The sequence below is a fragment of the Mastigoproctus giganteus genome, unplaced genomic scaffold, assembly GCF_048544385.1.
Source record: "Mastigoproctus giganteus isolate SK-2022 unplaced genomic scaffold, ASM4854438v1 scaffold_18, whole genome shotgun sequence".
Classification (NCBI taxonomy): domain Eukaryota; kingdom Metazoa; phylum Arthropoda; class Arachnida; order Uropygi; family Thelyphonidae; genus Mastigoproctus; species Mastigoproctus giganteus.
This window is the reverse complement of record NW_028328295.1, coordinates 1014774-1038856: the sequence shown is the minus strand read 5'-3', so window position 1 is coordinate 1038856 and position 24083 is coordinate 1014774. Positions and strand designations below refer to the sequence as shown.

The window sequence follows — 24083 nt, the reverse complement described above, 5'->3', positions numbered from 1 at the left end:
TTAACAAAAGACCACAGTAGGCATTCAATTTAGTGTGGTGGGAGGTGTTTTACTAGGATCATTAATACATGAGTTGGAAGAAAAATGGGATGCTAGCAGATCTGGTTTTGACAAAGATGGGCAAGAAGCAAGTTTTCTACTCTTGGACTGATTAATAACTGCTTTACAATGGTAGGGTGGATCACTTTTCTGTATCTTGGGTGACTGGAATGGGCATCACCCCTTATGGGGTTCCTCGCACCTTGATAAGAGAGGTCAGTTAATTGAAAAATTTCTTGAAAGGCACAACTTAAGATTATTAAACAATGGGACTCACACATATGTCATCTTTCCTCAAGGTCAACTTCTGCAATTGATCTTTCAATATGCTCCAAACCTCTTTCCGCTTATTGATTGGACAGTCACTGATTACCTGTGAAATAGTGACCACTTTCCAGTAATATGCACCCTGTCGACTAACTCTCCTCCTCAAAATAAAATAAAAACTGTTTGGAAATTCGACAAAGCTAACTGGAAGAAATCTCAAAAACTTGCACATCTGGATATTCAGACCATTGAGACTCTCATCATTGACTCTGCTGTAACTTACATAACTCAGCAAATAATAGCAGCTGCAGAAACCAGTATACCCAGATCATCCATAAAAACCTGCTCACACCCAAAAATATGGTGGAATGAAGCCTGTAGCAGTGCCAAAAAAGAGAAGAATACATACTGGAACTTATTTCGTAAATACCCAACCACAGCTAATCTCATACAGTTTGAGAAAGCTAGAGCTAAATCTCGTCGTATATACAACGAATAAGCAAAAAAGAGCATGGTCCAAATATGCCTCCACTATAAACAGAACCACAAATATCAGAACCGTTTGGACTAAATTTCGAACAATTAATGGAAAATATCCTCCTATAACCACCCCGATAATACTTCTAATAAGCAAAGAAATCTGCAATCCTCTTGAAATTTCTAATACATTAGGTGAAACCTTTGAAACTATCTCAGCTGTAACCGCATTTGAGCCAAGTTTCCAGGCACATAAAGTACAAGATGAAATATATAATCTCAATTTCAGTACTTCATGACAGCTTCCATATAATGTACCCCTTACCATGGCAGAGCTACGTAGTTCACTCGCAAGATCCAATAATAGCCCTAATGGAGTGTACTATGCCATGATATATCATTTGAGTGAAGGATCCCGTTCTGCCCTGCTAAAACTGTATAATAGAATCTTTGACAAATACTACTGCCCTACCAGTTGGCATCATTCTATTGTATTAGCTTTCACAAAACCAGGAAAGGACCATTCAGATCCAGCAAATTACCAACCAGTAGCTTTAACTAGTTGTATAGGAAAAATATTAGAAAAAATAATTAATGCCAGATTGACATGGTTCCTAGAGAATGAAAGCATTCTAAGTCAAAATCAATATAGATTTCGAAGAACTAGATCAACACTTGACCTTATGGTCAAAGCTGAAGGAAATGTCCGAAATGCATTTCTCAGGAATGAACACCTAGTGATGATATGTCTTGACATCGAAAAAACTTTCGATGCAATATGGAATTCTTCACAATCTCTATGAATGCGGTCTTCGTGGTAATCTTCCAAAATTTATCCAGAACTTTTTGAGCAATAGTTCCTTTCAGGTACGATTTCACTCTGCTCTTTCGCAAACATTTGTGCAGGGAAGGGGGGTCCCTCAGGGTTCTGTGCTTAGTGGCACGCTCTTCTCCCTCAGGATTAATTCGATTACCAAATGTATTCCCGACACAGTTGAAACATATCTGTATGCCGACGATCTGGCAATCTCATGCCACTCACAAAACATGCATTTCATTGAAAGGAAGCTTGAAGGCACAATTAACAAGCTTGTTCAGTGGGCAAAAAATAATGGATACAGTTCGAGAAAGATAGAGCCAAATCTCGTCGTATACAACGAATAAGCAAATGTATACAACGACGACTATCGAAACAAAAAACAACAGCAATTAATTTTTTCTGTAAACTGAATTTACATCTTGATTCTCATCCAATTACTTTTCAACAGAGTATTAGCTTTCTTGGACTAATTCTGGATAAAAAACTTAGTTTCTTAGAGAATATTAAGCATATTCGTACAACCTGTCTAAAGAAGCTGAATCTTCTCAGGGCAATTTCTGCTATGTCATGGGATGCAGATCGGTACACACTGCTGCACTTATACCGGACGCTCATAAGATCAAAACTAGACTATGGGTCTCTTGCATAAGCCTCAGTTAGAGAAAATGTGTTAAAATGGCTCGACCACCTATATTTCTTTGTTGGCATGTTCTGCTATTAAGTTATGCAGCTAAAATCAGAAAGTTTCCCACATCATCCTGTAAGGCAGTATCTATTCACCCCAAAATGGCATAATTTGTACCAAAATAAACCTTTGCAGAATAAACCATTTGGCATTAGATCACAAAGCATAACTATGTGCTGGAAACTAAATATGAATAACATAATTCTAGATATTAGCACGGCTACACCACCATGGCAAATACCCTTAGCCAATGTTGACCAACATTTCCAACAATGGGGAAAGAATGCCCTTCCAAATTTCAGTATTCAGTAGATCCATGCAACTCGCTCTTTTCATATCTCTAGTTTTACCCAAATTTACACTGATAGTTCCAAGACAGATAGTAAAGTTGGCGCAGCTGCAGTTCTACCAAATATTACAATATCCCAGCAGCTCCCTTTGGAGTACAGTATTTACACTGCAGAACTGTATGCTATCCTGATGGCTCTAAAGAATGTAAAACAGTCATTATATCCTCAAACCATTATCTACACTGATTCCTTAAGTGCTATATCTGCTCTTCAGTGTAAATTTCTTTCCAGTCATCTGTTACCACAACAAATTCAAATCAAGTTGGTGCAGCTTCTTGCAAACAGGCAAAAATTAATTTTCTGTTAGATACCGGGACATTCTGGAATCATAGGAAACTAACAAGCGGATTTTGCTGTCAAGAATGCCAGTCACATAACATCAGACATGCCGATACCTTATACAAATTTCAAACACATCATATGTAGCACTGTTAGAAAAAAATGACTATCCATTTGGCAGGAACAAAAAAGCAATAAGCTCTTTCAGATTAAAAACGATCACAAGCAGTGGCTATCAAGCCTAAGAGGCAAATAGAAAGGAAGAAGTAGTACTTGCCAGAATGCAAATAGTACATACCCACCTAACTCATAGTTATTTACTCACTCAGGATGACCCTCCACTATGCAGCACCTGTCAAACTCAACTCACAGTAAACCACTTAATCATTGAATATCCATTATATTTGAGAGCACGATAAACAGCTTTCTCTTCACATCTATATTCCTCTAATAAACTTACCTTACAGCAGATTCTCGGAGACCGACAAGATATTAATGATGTTTTTACCGTCCTCAAAATGATAAACACATATCATTTGATCTGAATCCTTTTATTTAATATAATAATCATGTACTAAATAAGATTGTAATAGGTGCATGCCAAATAAGATTGTAATACTTGCACCTGGCGCCTCCGTAGCCAGGTGGGCTGGAGCAGCAGTGCGTAGCAGCAGTGCGTAGCACACGCTTCTTGATTAGACCCGGGTTCGAGCCCGTGACCCAAATACGGAGGATGCGGAAAGGTCAGGGAATGACCACCGCATATCCCCGGAGCAATATGGCCTTAGTTGCTAATGCTCCTAAAAACCAATAACAAACAAACAAACAATAGTTGCACCAATAAATCCAACAAACAACAACGGAGGTCAAAGCATCCATTTTAATGGATGCTTTAAAATATAGCTGGCAGAATTCATAGAAAGGAATTTGTCAATTGAGTTTTATTATTATTATTATTAGAATTAGCTATATGGTGCAAGGAAGCCTGAGGCTTATGCTGCACCAGCCAAAAAAAAAAAAAAAAATTCCCAAATGACCCTGAGAGAGAGAGAGAGAGAGAGAGAAAAGTAGAAGGGAATCACCAAGAAAGAGAAGAATGATGATATCCAGCTCAGGACCCTGGGTGTGCCAAGCCCATACTCACCAGATGTGAGCCCCCGGGGTTAATTTTTTTTTGGAAGTTAACTTAAATATTATGTAAATTTAAGTTATATATAATTGTGTTTAGAGAGACAATTTGTCAATAGCAATATTTGATGAAGAAGTTTCTGAACCCAGTTTAAACTGATAAATGTAAACTTGTGGGTACACCGATGCTAAGCACATAGTAAACATAATTAATGAAATTTGAAGTACTTGAAGTAAATCATCAGAAGCAGACATTGTAGAAATATCTGAAACAGGTACCACTTGTTAACAGGAGAGATTGTTTTTATAGGGATGGGATATGCTTAAATAGAGAGTGCAAGATATTTGCTGATGGTGTTGAGCCATTGTTTTGTGGGTCATAAAATTGCTATCTTGGAGGAAGGATAAACAGACTGACTAGTAGATTAATTAGGATCACATGCAGAAGTGAAAGTGATTCTTACTCTGCTTTTCTTGGAACATGCAGCCTGCGAATCAAGGTGCCAGGGATTTCAAGGACTGCTGGAGTCATCTTGGAACAAGTAAATACATGGGCTGTGTTAGGGTAACTAAGAGTAAGAAAAGGTGCATGTATAGTTGCATATGCATTAATGCTAGGAGCACAGTAGGTAAAGGGATAGTAGGCAGGACCATTGTATTAAGGGAACAGTGAAGGAGGTATGCAAACCCTTAGCTATAATTATGAGATCTTTGAATTTAGCAGGTCCCCATGGACTGGAGATGTTCTTATGTATCATCAGTTCAAAACAGGTATCGAAGTATCAGAATGTGGCATAAGTAATTACTGAGGAATTTGAGGAATTTTTATTACGGCTAACACAGAGCGTACAAATAAAGAAGAAATATATGAGCTTTCGGCTATATGGTAGCCTTCATCAGAATTAAAAATACATGCATGGCAGTTGGAATGAAGATGTGCACTGCCAGGTGCGTGAGACGCGAGGTTTAATTGTTTGTTGACGTCTGTGGCTGTGAAGCATGATGACGTTATATAAGTAATTACTAGCCAGTTAGCTTTTTTTTTTTTTTTTTTTCCCAGGGAAAACAATGAAGTCTGGTGAAAGAAGTAATTCAGGACCATCTAGACAGGAATGCAATTATACTGTAGTCTCATCATGGATTTGCTAAGGGACAATCATATCTGACCAGGCTGATTAGATACTATTATGCAGTAACAGAGGAACTGGATACAGAAAATTATCTTGATGTTATATATTTAAATTTCAGGAAAACTTTTGATACTATTGCACATACAAGACAGCTGAACAAATTGGAGCAGTGTGGCATGATGGGCAAGGTACTGCTATGGTTATAGGGATGGTTGGGCGGGAAAAGACACGAAGTGATTATTAATGGCCACTGCTCTTTGTAGACTAATTTTATTTGTCGAATGCCCCTGGGTTCACTGCTGACCCCATTGTTTTCTGTATTTGTTAATTATTTAATGAAGGTATATCAGGCTGAATGTTGAAGTTTGCAATAATGCAAAGGTTAGCAGGATGGCCAGTGACAGTAATCAAGGTAAACTAATGCAACAATAATTAGGAAAATTAGGCGGACTTGCTGAGAAATGTTAGTTGAAGTTTAGCATTGACAAATGCAATGTACTGTATATGGGTAGCAGGAATCTGAATTTAACATACCAATGTTATGGTCACCCAGGTTAGTGGAAAATTAAAATTGTGCATTAACCTCCTCTTTGCTTGGGTCACTAGGTGGCACCGCTCTTGCCTCATTGTGGCGGGACTGGTAACCTGGGAGGAAAAGACAATCTCCCAGGGCCAAAAAGAGTACATCATCATGAGTAAACCAAACTCTGATTTATCTGGGCTGCCAGATGCATCCCAGACATCCAAAAAGAAAGATAGTTCCAATGCAGGAACTGCCAAATATCAGAAGACTGAGACAGAGACCTTTTCCCAGTCCAACTTTCTTAATTATCCACCCAACCTGATTTTTTGCAAAATGCTTCTTTATTGCTTGTTTCCTTGCCACAAAGTCTAGTTTTCTGCTGCTTTTAGTTATCTGATCCAGGGTTGTCATTTTTGTTAGGCACTTTGTCTAGAGCCTACTAAAAACTGTGTCCAGAAAAATGTAATTCAAATAGAATTCAACAATTTTTTTCCAATAATAAAATTCTGCAGCTACATTTCTGAACACAGATTTGTAAAGTAAATTATTTCTTTCGGTTTTTCTGTTGCCAAAATCATTAACAACATTATTAAAGCTTATATTGTGATTAATTGCTGGAATAAGTGTCATGGAAATAACTTCAAACCAAATTTATAGAAACACTTTCGAATTTTTTGAAAATTTAAACAAACAGATTTAATGCAGTGACATTTTAATATGTTTGATATAGTATAGTGAGGCCTCTGAATGAATAGTGCCTATGGCATACAAACACTGAACAAGGAGCACCTAGGGCCTACGAATACCAAAAGATGGCCCTAATTCCAACTCCAGCTTTCCAAAAGTTGGCAGTGTGGAACAGCATTTAAAAATTACTGCTACCCAGTTGCAAATTACTTCCACAGTCTAAAAAAAAAAAAAAGGAAGCCATCTCCAGAATTTCAGTTTTTCTATCACATAATCTGATACTGTATTGATAAACGAAAGAAGTCAGCCACTTCATTAGTTGTGAGTTATTATTTATTTATTTTTTTTTGTAAATTCAAATGTTTTAGTATTAGTATTAATAGTGGGCAAGGAAGCAAGCTTATACAGCATTACACAAAAAAAAAAAAAAAAAAACCCCACCCCTATGTACACTCATGTAATATCTTTTGTTCATCCTTTCTAATAATTTGTGTAATCTTTCCTTAAATTTTTCAAACTATTCATTCAAAAACATGAGATGAAATAACATTAGTTTTCAGTTTCTGGCTGACGGTACATTTTTTGAATCATCAGTCATTTTCAATCAACTGCAGAATGAAGGCTCCTCCCGCAACTTTCCATTTCATTTTGTTTTGTCCAGTGGCCATCCATTTACTACCCACAAACTCTTGAATTTCATCTGTCCATCTCTGTTGTCTTCCAGGTTTTCTTTGAGGTACTATTTTTGAGTACTGTTGGGTACTATTCTGTTATTTTCTTAGTCCATCTCTGATGTCTTTGAGCTATGACTTGCCCAAGTCCATTCCAGTTCTTTAGTTTTGATAAGAATGTCCTTTACTTGTGTTTTCTGCCTAATCCATGTGTTTCTCTTCTTATCCGACAGTCTGATTCCTGCTATAATTCGTTCCATTCTTTGCTGTGTATTTTTCAGCTTCTCTTCCATTCTTTTGGTTAGTGCCCAAGTTTCACTTCCATAAGTCATGGTGGGGAGGATACATTGGTTCATTATTTTATTTTGCAAACGCCCTCTTTCAGACAAATTTGGATATTGCTCCTCAGTATGTGACTATATTTCCTGAATGCTATCCATCAGAAATTTATTCTTCTCTTGACTTCCAGCCGATTTTCGTTGTTACAGCTAATGACTTGTCCAAGACAAGTATATGAATCCACATTTTCAATTTCTGCTCCTTCAATTATTATATCCCTTCCTGTGGCATACTTGTGCATCATTACTTTTGTTTTAGCCATATTCATCTTTAATCCAATGTTACTACCACTGCATAACTGATTAAGGATTTTTTCTAATTCTTCACAATGTCATCTGCAAATCATATATGGTTTAGTTATTTTCCATGCACCTTTACTCCTTTCTGGGACCAGTCCATTGTTCTGAAAGTTTCCTCAAGGGCAGCAGTAAACAACTTCGGGGATATTGTGTCTCCTTGTTGAACTCCTTTCTCAAATTTAAATTTGCTACTGTTTTTTTTTTTTAGTCTAATAAAGGAGGTAGCATTCTCATATGTTTTCTTCAAAATCATGATGTATGGGGTGTCTATGCCTTGTCTTCCCAGTGCCCGAAACATTACCTTATGCTGTATGGAGTCAAATGCCTTTTCATAATCCACAAATGCCAGGCATAATGGCGTTTTATATTCATTTGCTTTCTCCATTAGCTGTGATATTATGTGAAGGTGAGAATAGTTGAGAATCCTGTCCTAAATCCATCTTGCACTTTCGGTCGATTCTAAATCGGTTAGTGATGACCCTTGTAAACAAATTGTAGATGTGGGAAAACAAGCTAATTGGTTTATAATTTCTGATTTGTCACTTTCCTTATGCAGCAAAATTATGATTACATTATTCCCTCCTTAGGGGTCACACCATTCCTAATGTATTTTATGAAGTCTGGCCAGTTTCTGTCATGTCTCTTCCTCCAAATTACAACAACTCTACTGTAACTTCATCTTCATCTGTGATTTTTTTGACTCTTCATTTTCTTCAATGCATTCAGGAAGGATATTGGATATGTAGTATGTGTTGCTAATTTGTGATCCATCTTCCCCACTGCTAGTATCATTCCCTTGCTCCTTATATAATACTTTATATTAGTCTTCTGCTATTTGAATTATGCCTTCTCTGCTACTTATAAGTACACCATCACTATTCTTCAGAGTCAGTATCATTTGTCTTTCTGTATTACTGCTCATGACTACTGATTTAAGTCCTTTGTTTTCCCTTAATGCTTGTTCTCTTTTTCTTGTGTTAAATCTTCTTACGTCCTCTCTGAGTCTCATTCTAATGGCTTTGCATTACTCAGTATACTGAATTTTGTGCTTGCGGTGTTTATCTTGCTCTTCATTTGTCTTCTTCGGTTCATCATGACAAGTGTTTCTTAAATAATTTTTCTTCTTTGGATTTCTTTTCAACTATAGGTTTATTGTGCTTAATCACTTTCAGAAAGTTGTTTTCCTTGTCGATATCTTGGTCCCGAAAGGTCTGCAGGAGCTCAAACTTGTTCCAGTACATACTCATTTTTCTCCTCTGCTCTCAAAGACCTTCGTATTATTTACTTGTTAGTTTTTTCCTTTCTTTTCTTACATTTATATCAAGTGTAAGGTATAAAGATACATCTTATGGTAAGATACAGAATGGTAAGATACATCTTACCATTCTGTGATCACTTCCAACATTTACCTTTTCAGGATGGTAACATCATTAGTTGATGACCTATAGTTGTTAACAACTATAAACCTATAGTTGTTAATCTATTTGTGCTTTTCCGCGTCCACTTTCTGTTCTCCCTTTTCTTGAAAGAAAGTGTTCATTACTGACATTCCTCTAGATTCTGCAAATTCCACAAGTCTTTCATTTCTTTCACCAATTCCAAAATTTCCTGTAGTTTCCCCTTCTGTGCTGTTTTGTCTCTTTTGTAACCTTAGCATTGAAGTCCCCCATAATGATGGTACAGTGAGTTTTCTGTTCATCTAGAAGTCTCAATTTCGGTGTACATTTCTTCAACCTCTTCATCATTGTGACTTAATGTTGGTGCATTAGTTTGTGTACCTTTTAGAAATCCCGAGTAGTAACCTTGACACCCTTGGTGATGTACTTTTGAATTCCAAAATGTTGTTTCCTCTTCTCACTGTTTCCATTGGTGTACAGCAGATTTCCACTTGATAAACTTAAGTGATTTATTTCTTCTTGTTGTTTCTGCCAAGCTGATTATATTCCAATTCACATTTTCTAATTCCTTTTCCAGCTCTGATATCCTCTCTTCACCGATGAGCTATCTTACATTGAACGGGTCAAGTGCAGTTTTTGTGCATGGCAGCCTTGTCATACCCAGAGATTCTTAGCACCCTCTGCTTCCACTCTGATCCTCTTGCTGCCTTAAGAGGGAGAGCGAAAAGCTGCTGGGGATTGAGGGCCATTTGTTGCGTCATGTTGTCGTAAAGTGCTGGTGGGTTTAGTCTTTTCCTCTTCACGTTGACCAGGTGTCTTGAAGAGGACCACTTACATGTTTGTTGCCACCAAAGGCTTATCAGTGAGAGGGTGTGCATGAGTGGATTTTAGAGAGGCAGGCCAACCGGACTTCTCATAAATTTTCTGGCGCCTCCATGTAGTAGTGCGTAGCACACGCTTCTTGATTGGACCGGGGTCAAGCCCGTCACCACCAAATACGGAGGATGCGGAAAGGTCAGGGAATGACCACCGCATATCCCTGGAGCAATATGGCCAAACTTGCCAATGCTCCTAAAAACCAAATAACAAACAAAAAAAATAACAAACTCATAAATCTTCTAAAGTATAAAGATATTAGATCCATCAGTTTTTTAGACTGAGTGTCTGATAACATACAGAATTGCCTATTCCCCTCTAAGCCCCTTTGCACATATATCCTGCAACTACCCTTTTCTAGTGTCCTCTTTTTTGCATTGTCTGAGAAAGAGTAAAGATATTAGTGCCATCTGAATTTAGTTTACTCAAACCATTTAAAGCCTAAAGCACTTCACTCAGGTCTCTTCACAGGTGCTGCCTAATTTTGAGAGATTGTAACTTACAAAACTTGAGTGTTTCTTTAAGAATATCATATTTTGGCCCCACTGAATGATTTTTGTTGCTTACCCATCTTTTGTACATATATCCAACAGATTCACATTCCTACAGTAAAGCTACTTAGACTGTATATCTGTTGCCTTGAAATAGTGTTTTCCAAAGTGTGGTATCCCTGCTTGTACCACTCCTTGGAGAAGTTCTTAGAAAATATTCCCATAATTGTGTGATCTTATTATTATCATGCAACATTCATTAGGTGGTAGATGACTCTCATCAACCGGTGAAATACCACCACTTTGCTTATTGGAGGCTTGAAGTTGTGGAAACCATGTTTAGTCTCTAGAGCTAAGTTCCGGTGAACCCTTCCCTATCTCTTCCATCATGCAGTATGAGTGATGACTTTTGAGGTTATGATGAACGTCGTGGCGAGATCCAATATTCCTTACATTTTGAGGGTACAGCTTTAAAACGGTGTTTGCAGACGGCCGCTAGTTAGTACACTGGACCGAACCTATTGGTAACTCTCTAGGAGGCTTCCGGATCAGCTAGTGTATAATCTTGCTACCTCTACTCTGCCAGATAGTGACTGGAGGGAGTCCAAGTAGTGTGTATGCGGGGAGCATTGTCGAGGCCACGTTATGTCAAGGATCTGGGTATATTCTTACCATGTGTACGCCCTATCCAAAAATTTCATTACTTCATACAGCATGTCCCACCCACTTTTTCTTACTATTGAATACACCATGAATTGTCAAACTAATAGAGCAAGCTTATCCGCAAAAAGATCTAAACCTCCCAATCACTTCCTAATTCATTTCAAAAATATACGTGGCCTTAATTCTATCTCAACGATGTCCATTTCCACTTGCAGTCTGCTAAACCCTATGTACTTTTTCTGACAGAATCTCAGTTATCGGTTGATTCAACTACTGCTCATCTCAGATGCCCAAATTATTTGCTGTATGATTCCTTTCGCCTCAAAGGCAATTTGGAATCTCCTCTCTTTGATCTTCTCTGGCTTAAAATCTCTCTACCTCATTGTGTCAAATTCATCTGTTGTCTCTACCGTTCTCCCAACTCCACTAATCACTTGGAGCTCTTTGACTTCCTCTCGTTGCAACTTGACTTTCTCCAGTCCAACTTTCCTAACAGTGAGGTAATTTTTCTTGGTGATTTTAATGTTCACAACTCCAGCTGGCTTCCGTTTTCTAGTCACACCGACCCAGCAGGTCGAGATGCTGAGGCTTTTGCAATTACTAACGACCTAGCACAGATTGTTCATTTACCTACAAGAATACGGACAATCCTAATCATACAGCTAATACGCTTGATCTTTTTCTCACAAACAACCCTTCTAAGTACACGGTTGAAGTGAGAGGTCCATTAGGCACTTCAGATCACAACTTGGTGATTGTCTCTTCTCCAATGGAACCTTTATCTCATGGCTATTCCCAACCTTGTGTTGTTTGGCATTACAAGAATGTAAAATGGGATGACCTGCGAGACTTCTTTTCATCTTTTCCTTGGTCGGATTACTGTTTCAAAACTTCTGATGCCAACGTTTGCTCAGATCGTGTCAGTGAAATTATTCTTGCAGGAATGGAATCCTTTATCCCACACTCCACCTTAAAATCTCGTCCATTATCTAAACCTTGGTTTTCCAATAAATGTGCTAAGGCTGTTCAAGAGAAGAATGTTGCATATCGTAATTGGCTTCTTTCTAATTCTTCAGTTTCATTTTCTGCCTACACCAAAGCTCGCAACAATTGTAAAGCAGTTATTAATCAGTCCAAACTAGAGTTTGAACAGGCTAAGAGTAGAAAACTTGCTTCTTGCCATAATGGTAGCCGAGCATTCTGGTCTCTTGCCAAAGCTATACCCGCAACTTTTGCCCATCTCTGCTCCCACCTCTGTCCAAACCAGATGGTTCTGTTGTCACTTCAGCCAAGGATAAAGCTGACCTGCTAGCATCCCATTTTTCTTCCAGCTCATGTGTTAATGATCTTGGTAAAACACCTCCCACCATTCCCAACACGCTCCATTCAATGCCTCCTGTGGTCTTCCATCAAAAGGATATCAGAAGGATTTTGATGAATCTTGATGCTAAGAAAGCTCCAGGTCCTGATGGTATTTCTCCACTTGTTCTCAAAACCTGTGCTCCTGAACTGACTCCTATTCTTTGCCGCCTTTTTTCACTTTCTTATTTGAAAGGTGTTTTTCCTTCTGCTTGGAAATTTGCTCACATCCAGCCAGTTCCTAAAAAGGGTGACAAATCCCTCCCATCCAATTATCGTCCCATTGCAATTACTTCTACTTTTTCTAAAGTAAAGGAGAAATCAATTAACCGCCAACTCTTAAACTACCTAGAAACCTTCCGTCTGATCAACGATCGCCAGTATGAATTTCGTCAGTGTCGATCCACTGGTGATATTCTGGCTTATGTTACCCATTTATGGACTAATTCAATGGAAAGGTTCGGTGAAACACAAGTAGTTGCTCTTGACATCTCAAAGGCTTTTGATCGTGTTTGGCATAAAGGTCTTCTAAACAAGCTTCCGTCTTATGGTTTGCCAACTGTTTTTAGTACACTAGACTCCCGCTAGTCTGAACTAATTGGGACCAAGCCCTGTTCGGATTAGCAGAATTTCGGATTAGCCGAATAACTGCAATAATGCAGAAGCAAGCAGTAAAACAGGTCTGGTTTATTAAGGAATGAATGTATAGTAAGCCTACTAGCGTTTGCACACAAGTGTAACACACCGGAAGCAAACCCCCTCCACGCTATGACTAATTGCACTCGTCATTGTGCATTAAACGTGAATGTTTATATCTTCGCCCTGCATTACATTTTATAGTTTATTTTAGTTCAGTCTGCTGCCACAATGGCCACGAAATGGAAACACACAACGTGTACGTTGAAAGATAAGCTGGAAGTTTTGAAAAGGCTGGACAAGGGGGAAAGTGCAACGAAATTAGCAATAGAGTTTGGTGTGGGCAAGGCCACAGTAACTGACTGGAAAAAAAACCGCGCAAAGATCGAGCAGTTTTGTACCTCTACTTCAGAAAAATCAATTGAAAATTGACAAATAGTAAGGCCCTCAATGTTTGACAAGTTTGATGAAGCCTTATTCACGTGGTTCACTCAGGAAAGAGGAAGGGGAACACCCCTAAGTGAACCTCTTGTTAGAGAAAAGGCCATTCATCTCAACAAACTAATGAAAGGTGATGAATCATTTAGTGAGAGTACCGGTTGGTTTGATCGCTGGAAGAAGCGCCATGGGATTCGCCAGCTAACGATCACCGGGGAGCAATTATCAGCTGATCATGCTGCAGCAGAGAAATATTTGGGTGAGTTTGCTGATTTGGTATCACATTATTCACCTCAGCAGATATATAACGCTGATGAGACAAGTTTAAATTTTAAGGCTTTGCCCACAAAAAGTCTAGCATCTCAACAAGAAATGTGTGCCCCAGGTTTTAAAATGAATAAGGAGCGAGTGACGTTGATAGCTTGTAGTAATGCTTCAGGAAATCACAAGCTACCTTTGATGATGATCGGTAAATCAGCGAAGCTGAGAGCTTTTAAAAATATGAACATTAACAACCTTCCAGTTCATTATAAAAGTCAAAAAAAAGCTTGGATGAACAGACAGCTTTTCATTGAGTGGCTTCATAATCAATTTGTCCCAGCAGTGAAACATTTCAGCAATGAAAATGATTTGCCACCTCGTGCCATTCTCCTCATAGACAATGCGCCGTCCCACCCAGACGTTTCCGAGTTGACATCAGGGAATATAAAGGCAACTTTTTTTACCACCTAATGTAACACCGTTATTACAGCCCATGGACCAGGGGGTGTTACAATCTATCAAGCTTGCATACAGAAAGAAATATCTTAGGTCCTTGATAGAAGATAACACCAATTCACTTTCTTTACATGAGAAAATGAAACAAGTGAACTTAAAAGATGTTGTATATTGGGTTGCTGAGTCGTGGGAGGGTGTAACCGAGCAGTCCATACAAAGATCATGGAAGAAATTATGGCCCTCTCTCGGCTTTGTTGATAGCTCTGACGAAAACAATGACATAGAACAATTAATTCAGCTCGTACAGGAAATTCCCGGGTGCGAGGAAGCAATAGAATCTGACGTTAACGAGTTGATTGCAGCGGATGGAATAGGTCATGAAAACCTGTCGGATGAGGACATCATGGCAGCTGTCACCCAAGAAGACTCCAAGCAGAATGGTGACGAGCCCGGTGTTTCTCCGGAACAACTTGTGTCGCACACAGACGCAACAGCGGCCCTTGACCTCGCTTTACACTACTTAGAACAACATCCCAGCGCTACACCGACAGACTACATGTTTATGAAGCGGTGGCAAAACATAGCATCATCTAGCCGATTTTCTTCGTTACGTCAAAAGAAACTAACAGAGTTTGTTACTTCTGAAAAATAACTTTTGTTCCTGTTTTGGTGTGTAAGTATAGATCTGTAATTTTAATAGGCCATGTCAAACACTGATCTATTAATTTTGTATTAGTACAGTACTACAATAAAATACAATCGTTTTATGGAATTCTAAATGTTTTTATACCATTATTGCCATTTAAATTTAACTGGAAAATACAAAAAATGTATATTTTTCGAACTAAAAAATTTCCTCTCCGGCGACCGAAACGTGTTCGGATTAGGCCGATGTTCGGATTAGCGGGGTTCGGATTAGTTGTGGTCCACTGTAATTGGTTATCCAGTTTTCTCTCTGATCGCTCACTGAGGGTGATGGTAGATGGCTCTCTGTCTTCTAACTTCTCCACTAATGCCGGTGTCCCCCAAGGTTCAGTTCTTTCCCACGCTCTTTTCCTCTTGTATATTAATGACCTTCTTCCATTGACTGGAAATCCTATCCATAGTTTTGCCGATGATAGCACATTGCATTCCACTTTCCATTTTGAGAAACCTTGTCCTGCTCAATCATCTTCAACTTCTCGAAAATTTGCTACCAATTCCTTAAATGCCGATCTTCAGGTAATTCTCCAGTGGGGCATAGACAACTTAGTTGATTTCAACCCTTCTAAAACTCAGTCTTGTCTTATATCTCGCAAAAAGGATTCTTCTGCTCCTATGCTTATCTTTAGTGACACTCCGATTTCTAGGCAAAAGGATATATCTCTTTTGGGGATTACCCTGACTTCTAATTTCTCTTGGCACAAGCACATTACAAATATTGCTTCCTCTGCATCTAAAAAACTTGGTTTTCTCTTTCGCTCTTGGTATTACTTTTCTTCCAAACAGCTGCTCACTCTATATAAATCGCAAATCCACCCTGCCATGGAATATTGTTCCCACATCTGGGGTGGTGCCCCCAAAACCTCTCTCAGGCTTCTTGATGCCATTCAGAAGAGGGCAGTTAGGTTACTTAATGATTCATCTCTAACAGAGTCTCTCCACTCGCTTTCTCATAGATGTACTGTTTCTGCTGCATGCCTCTTCTACAGATACTTCCATGGGCACTGTTCTTCTGAATTGGCTTCTATAATTCCCGTTCTCTCTTTCAAAACAGTCCGAACACGTGCCGCCACCAGCCAACATCCATTTACTGTCCAACTTCAAACCCACAGAACCAACTTTTCATCTTCCTCATTTATTCATTCAACTACCGTTTTCTGGAACAACCTTCCTTCATACGTATTTCCTGAAAATTACAATCTACAGACGTTCAAGTCCAATGTCAAGAAATATCTTCTTTCGTCTTCTCAACCTCCAACCCAAGCACGGTACTAAGTACTATAGGTTATAATACCTCTCGTGTTTGGGGTTCACATAAAAAAAAAAAAAAAAAAAAAAACCGTTCATGAATGCAGCAAGTCAACATGAGAATGTGAACCTGGTTTTCTTCAAAAACAGTATAGAAATGGGTTCGATATTGAATCAAAATAACAATAGAACTGTCTTGCTATTAACATAAAGTTATGTGAAGTTGAATGACAGCATTTACATTAGTTCTTTTCTTAGTTAAATGCTATAATGGAAACAAAATAATTTAATGTTATAAGAATAACTAAAGATTGAAAACTTGTTTTTTTGGTTTTGTGTATGTTTATATTCTTGGGCTGGAATAAAATCCCTTGTTCAGGGCTAAAAGGAGCAACACGAACAACAACAGATATACACCTGTGGTTTGATTCAGATCTATTGAATAGAGATGATAAATGCTTCTTCTTTTTTTTTTTTTTTTTTTTTCCTTCCTCCTTGCATTAGATGTATCTGAAAGCCCTGCCCCTTCCCTTTTTTTTTTTCTAATACTGCACTCCTTGACAGACATCCATTGAGTAAGCTCTTCCATTTTTAATTCAAGAATATCTTGTCAATCGTTCAAGGATGCCTGACATCTAGTAGAGTGAGTGAGCGAGCATAAACACTCAAAAAAAACTATCAAAAGATCAACAGTTGGGAGAATTCCTACAAAGCTTACCCTGCATGTCATCTTGAACTCCTCTGAAGGAGCAGTAGCAGAGTGAAATCTGCATAGTGTATCTGAGGAAAAGAAAAGAACATTCAAGAACTAAGGGATCAAAATGTAATACATTCTAAAAGGATAGTCATGAAGAAAGATGGAATACTTTTTCCTACTGGGACAATCATTCTTAATTTTAAAATACCAAATCTGCTATTAACCATAAAAGCTTGATATTTAAGATGGAAAATTCAACCTTGTATTCCTAACAGGAATGCAAGGCTAAAACCTAGTCTTAGTGTTTTGAGTGACACAAATTTGAGCACTTTCAAGCATTCTGCTTATGTATAACCACTTGTGCTTCCTGTGGTTAGAAGCAAAGAAATAGTTTTTAGTGTCTACTAAATCACCCTCCTATACTTCAGTTGTACAAAACAGTGCTCCATAACAGTGCAGTCCAATTGTTCAGTTCCCAAGCATTTCAATATCTGACTGTGCAAGATAAAAGAACAGCCTAACCAACAACATACAGTTCAATCTATAATTGCACTACTAACAATATTGCGAGATAAAAACACAGTGCAGCAGCCAGTAGAGAAAACAAGAAGCTCTGAAAGAAATAAAAAAAAAAAATTCAGTACTTGATACCATGGACATAGGTGAAAAATCAAATGAGGACGACCAGTTCTTGAAATTCATGTGGAGATTATCATGTGGACATGGACATTATCAGACCACTATTCCCAAAAAGAGAGGTGGGGTGGCCAGGTGGAAACATACTACAAAACACACACACCTGATAAATCCAAATAATGTACATGGAAATGCTGTGGGCTCCAAGAAACGTAGATGATGTGTGGACCTAATTAGTGAGTATAGGCATGCCTCCCACTTCATTGTTTTTCGTCTATATGAAACAAATCTAATCCTTCAAATATCCATAACAATTAAACATCACATAATATATAGAAAAGATAGGAATTACTATATAACTCATTGAGAAGTGGCATTGCTAGTAAACTCGAGACCATCCTCTAGACCTATATCTCTGCAAACACCTTGATAAGCAGTTGTTTTTAAAGTTATGGTTGAGATAGCAATAACAGTAGTTTGTTTATATCCCTTGCTAATTTGGATAATTTAGTTACACAGGTACGAACCATCTTTTGTATCTTGGGTGATTGGAATTGGTATCCCCACCCTCTTCTTCAGCAGACATTGATCTCTAAGGTCAATGTCTGCAAATGGCCTTTCAATATGCCCTCCAAACTGGGCAGCCGTGTGTTTTATCACGCCCTTGTTTTAATTACTTTTGAGAACAAACCTGACCTGTTCTTTAAGTTGTATATTTGCCTATTAGAATGCTGAATTTGCACTTAATCTGATATTTTCTGGATCAAATATATACAAAGCATCTCCTTTGGCTCTATGATGTACTGCTACAGGATATTTTGTAAATATGTAGCAAGCAACACATGGTACTTTCTCTAGAAAAATGACAAGTCCAAGAAGTGTAATTTTACAGGAACTTCAAAATAAGATTTTTTAAACTTTAATTCTTTATAATAGCGACAAAGGAAATTTTTAAAAATTTACCAATTTTTGCAGTTTACTCTACAACTTTTTTCTAGGTAAAAGAATACTTTTCCTGTTGCATTCAAATCACTAAACTGAAAAAATTGATTTTGACTTATGTTATTTTTCTTGAAGGTGCAACATGTTATAAATCGTCGATTTTTAGGAGAACTGCTTTGTGCAGTTTCTCTCCAAAACACACACACACACACACAAAGTATTATTTTCACTACTTTCAACTCTTTGAATAGCAGCTGTAGTCTGGGTGTGATTTTAGCTTAAAATTAAAGTACATCATGAAATTAAGAGATATAAGTACAAAAATAACTCTAACTATCCCCATGTGAGAATACTATGTTGTAAAATCAGTTTGATATTGTTTATTAATTTAATTTGTTTTATTAATTATTTTTACATTTTTTTAAAAATTAATTCTATAAACTATAAATTTATAGTTTATAGAATTAATAAGACTTCTATTATTGAATTGATCGTCGCATAAGCGAACCGAATGAAGTACCTATCCACCCCTCCTTCCTCTGGTTGAGCCACAAATGCAGAGGATTTGCATAACAGTGGTCCTTATGCAGCGAAAAATAAACAATAGAAAGGACTAGAACTCCGGAGCAAAGCCATACCACTGACATACTAAAAGTATAACCAGCGTATATAGACAGATGGTGGTACAGGCGCAGCTTTAGCACGTCAAACCCACTACTACCATCTGATTTACATATGTATGAGTTATCAAATTAAAAATAAAATAGAAAAAGAAGAAAATAAAATAAATATGAAGTAGTTATTAGAGGCAGTAAAATACACATCCTCCACATGATACCCAATGTTAAATTTTAAACTCTAGAGCGAAAATATGTTAAATTTTCGCTCTACAGTTTTGCCATACTACTGGCATTTGTATTAATTTTTTATACGTAATTTCAGTAATGTATTGGGTATCATGTAGAGGATGTGTATTTTACTGCCTTTAATGACTATTTCATTTTATTTTATTTTATTCTTTATCTATTTTATTTTTAATTTCATTACTCATATATTTATTTATTTATATATATATGAGTAATATGGAAAGAAAGAAAGAAAGTTAATAAATTATAAGTTAATAATATTTATTTGATTGGTTATTTATTTCATGCACATTTGTTCAGTTTTTCCTGTTGAATGGTTATTTATTTCACCTACTTTATTAAATAAATACATATAATAATTTCACTACTAATTGTAAAAAAAAATATAGCAAAAAAAAACAAACAAATACAATTTTTAAGTAATAAAGCATCAATTTAGTGGGTTCAAATGATGGTGCCAACTTAGTCACTAGTCTTGATCCTTAATTCTAGATCTCTAGAACTAGACAGAAATGAAACTGCTGATTAACCTTGAAGTTAAGGGAAGAATAGTCTCATTTTTCCCCGAACCTTTTACTCAGCAAGAGAAAGTATACAAGCCTACTCCTAAACGAGTTGGCTTGTATACTTTCCTTCAAGTTGAAAGGAATATTACAGTACTATTGATTTTATATTTAGTACATAGAAGTGGGGGGAGAGAAGTACAGGCAGTTCCTGCTTTATGAGTTCTTGGGTTTAAGAGTTCTTTTTTTTCAAGTATCAGGTCTCAAAAAAAAATATGAAAGTATGAACATTAACTGCAGTAAATAAATGCTAAAAATTCATAAATACGACATTTCAAACCACGTAAATACGTTACTACTGTGTGTGTTTGTTCAGGCAGACAGAGCATCTCACTAATTTACATAACATAAGGCAGTTACCATGCTGATGTTACAAAGGGTAGTTGTGTTGCTCTTTATTTTTGCTGTCTTGTAGAGCACTAGAAAATTTTCTACAGATTTAAAAAATGCTTATGCATGCTATTGTGAAATTTATAAAGAAAATAGAAGACTGTCTTGGAAACAAATGACTCTTGAAGCACTTTCAAAGAAGAAGACTTCTTGTGCTTCCGACAAATGAGTCTCGACCCAACAACGAATGATGAACCATCAATATGAGTGTGGATTTAGTCGATGATGAAGAATAAACATTCTTTAACACTTCTATGACATAAATAATTTCTTTATTATTATAATTTGCTTTTTTAAAGGCTATGTTTTAATTTCTGTGGATAAATAAATCATTGCTTAAGCACAAACTATTATTTTGTTGACCTTTATTTAACATTACTGTGGTCAATTTTTATTGCCTAGAACATAACCCCTGTTTTTAACATTACATCTATGGGAAAAAAAATTCACACTTTACAAGCACACGCTAGGAACGAATTAACTCGTAAAGTTGGGAACTGCCTGTTTATAACTGTCAGAGCCAGCTTAAAAGGTTGCTCCCAATTTATGAACTTTTGCTTTATATAAGCTGCTTTTCAGGACTGCATTGAGTTCATAATTAGAAGACCTGTATGTTCTTGTTTTATACTCCGGCATGACTACCAAGTCAGTGGAGTTTACAGTAAATCAACCAATACAAACGTTAATTGTATTTAGCAGTCACGGTTTGAACCCTGGCCCACTCAAAGAGCATGTGCAATTGCACTCGCTTGCCTGACTACTCAGCTATATCATGGTGACCTAAGAATACAGACCATTGTAAGAATACAAAATGAGATTATCACAGTTTAAAGCTGGAAATGATAATCAGCTGGAGGGCCACACATGCTTTGCCTTAATGCCTGAATTACATTTTAAGTAGATTATGTGAAGAGTAGCACAAAATTAAGATGAGAATATCAGTTGACCTAAAATTGCTAATTAAAATTAAAATCATTAGATTATAAATTTCCATTCATCTATATGAAAATAAGGCTGTGACTTCATCAGGAACTAATAAAGCCCGATATCCAGTCAGAATGAAAGATTTGTGCATATTCATTTCTGTTATTTGTAACTCACTGTAACTAAATGATTGACCAAATATCTATATCTGTAATTGAATTTCCTGTCAAATTAGAATGGTAAAATATCACTGTTGGTTGAATTAGTAAGTTACTAGTTTACAGCAGCCTGGAATAGGAAAACTATTCCAGTGGGTATTATTATACTCACTAGACTAGTTTATATTATTAATACATACTGAGCTTCTAAATTCACAAAAAAAATTCAGCTACAGAGGGAGATATTCGGTTTTAATCATTTAGTAACATTGGGAACAAATAACAAATGGATATCCACGAGCCTTTCATTTTCATTGGATATCAGGCTGTATTAGTTGCTGATGAAGTTAGCATTTTGTTTGTAGTTCAGAATTAGCTAGATTGTTCAGGGGAATTTACAATTGATCATTTTGATAAGAAAACAATCATTACTGTATTTAACAGTTACATGATCTTGAACTGAAACAGTGGTGCTACTGTACCTCCATACTGACCAGTTGGCTACATCAAGCCTGATATTATGGCACAATCTCTGTAAATGATAAATGTGAATTTATATTTATATTAATTTTAAGATTTAAAATTTTTATATTACTTGTAATTATATTAATTAATATTCTTTTTTAAATTTTATCTATGTCTTAAATTTATTGTATTTTTTGCATAATCTAGTTTATTTTGTTTTAATTTTTTAATGTAAGATTGTTTTTTAATGTAACTTTTATAATGATCTTAATTGACAACATACAAGTGTGCATCTGTAATTATATAACTTACATTCTATTATAATAACTAAATATATATACGTACTGTGTGGGTTTTTCTGTGTTTGTGTGTACATAATATTTTATTTTTAACCTTCAGGAAGTTCTTTAGAAAGCCCCAGAAATATGTCTCCTAGCCAACACTTTGCATGTGTATCACTGAAAAGGTAATGTTAGCCTTAAGTTTCTTTATACACTTAAAATGTGTAGTTGTATTTTTAATGCTAGACTCAATTAATTAATTAATTAAATGAAATTAAAATTAAGTGATTTTAATTTCATTTCAACAGAAACATTTCAAATTAAAAAAATTAATAATAAAATAAATAAAAATTCAATTAAAGAAACTGCTTTGTAAGCTACAAGTAACTTTCATGACAATCTGAATAATGAATCAGTAGTGATAAAATTTATTAGAGATCCATGACTTGTATAAATGAACAGTGAAACAGAGTCAAAATCACCTCTGTCATTACTTGCTTATTGTTTCACAATTTAGACGTATTATGTGGTTAATAATGTCTAGCAAATATGGTTACAGTTTAGGGATATATATATTTAGTGTTGTCTGTATAATAGCAGATGCAATGTTGGGTATTACTTTTATTTAACTAGTTAATGTAAAATAAATGCCCTCCGACAGGTAATCAAGTTCTGTGGGAGAGCAAGTAATTTGACTGCTTAAATACTATAAGTTCTCTGATTACCATCACAGAATGCAGTTATAATGCTTTGATGTTTAGGAAAGTTTTGACACAATCTGACACTGTGGAATACATCCAAGGTCTCCATAATCTTGGTATTAGAGATTGCCCACCAGCGTTCATAACTTCCTGACTAATAATACTCTTTGAAGAAGTCAATGCCCAGATGTTACCTATAATGCTATTTTTAGAATTTATATCCATGAGGATGGAGTCCTCTAGGGCTTAGTTGTGAATTTCATTCTGTTTGCCATTTGACTCAATTTAACTATTAGGATTAGCAAAGTGATGCAACGAAGCAAGATTATGTATTAGTGGGGTCAGGATTAAAATACATTTTTTCTGGAGCGACTAACTGGAACTTATTTATTGATTTGAAATTAATGTTTATCTCTAACTTTTGATTTTAAATTAGAAGTTTAGTATTTATTTGTAATTCCCTGATTAATTTGATGTATTTGTTCTTTACTTGGCCCTTGTAATTGCTTAAAAACCACAGTCTACTTCTGCCGGCATTTTGTTGTATCAATTAGAACTTTCGAATTTTGCCGACATTGTTTTAGTGTTGATATAGGAGATACTTGGAGGTTTATACGTAGATTTGTAGCAGTGTAATTAGTATTAGAAGAGGCTTATAAAATAAATTTTATAGCACTGCATACATGTTTTAATAACCTAATTTTATCACATAGTCCGCAATGTATGGCATTATTATTATTTCTAGAGCCTTTAGTATTAGTGATTTGGTATGGATTTATTATCGCAAATAGGTCACTTGAGAGTTTGAATAATGTAAGCTGGCAATAGATAAATTTATTGTCTATTATAACTACGATTTTACACACACAACCTTATAGCATAATACATGTAACTAAAACTTGGTAGGAGATACGATATACAAGTTAATTCACTACCAGTGCAACAAACTTGCAGGAGGTGTAGGGAGCACAAAGACGAATCGGAATCACATAGCATTGCAGGGTCCGAAATGCCTTCGTCATGCGGTAGAGGACGTTGAACGGGAGGTCACGTGAACAGTGATCCCGCTGGAAGTCAGCATTTGCGAACCGGTTCCCGGGGCAGTAGGATGGACGAGTATTCAAACGTTGAACTGGCTGACATGCACCTCGTGTATGGAGTTGCGGACTGTAACGGGAGCACCACTCTGCGCTTGTACCAGGAATGTTTCCCAGCACTGGCGTGCTCCTTATCATAATT

The 24083-nt window shown here is 36.6% G+C and overlaps 1 protein-coding gene across 2 annotated transcripts in view; it reads left to right on the top strand.

Annotated features, from left to right (window-relative positions):
• The first annotated feature begins 22262 nt into the window (after positions 1-22262).
• Positions 22263-24083, top strand: part of LOC150074877 (microtubule-associated serine/threonine-protein kinase 3-like) — a 644779-nt gene continuing 642958 nt past the window's right edge. For both annotated transcript variants that reach the window (XM_090389436.1, XM_090389435.1), the window contains exon 1: positions 22263-22328. In XM_090389436.1, coding sequence (XP_090245562.1) covers positions 22288-22328 — 41 coding nt within the window. In that variant the 5' untranslated portion in view covers positions 22263-22287. The remainder of the gene's footprint in view (positions 22329-24083) is intronic.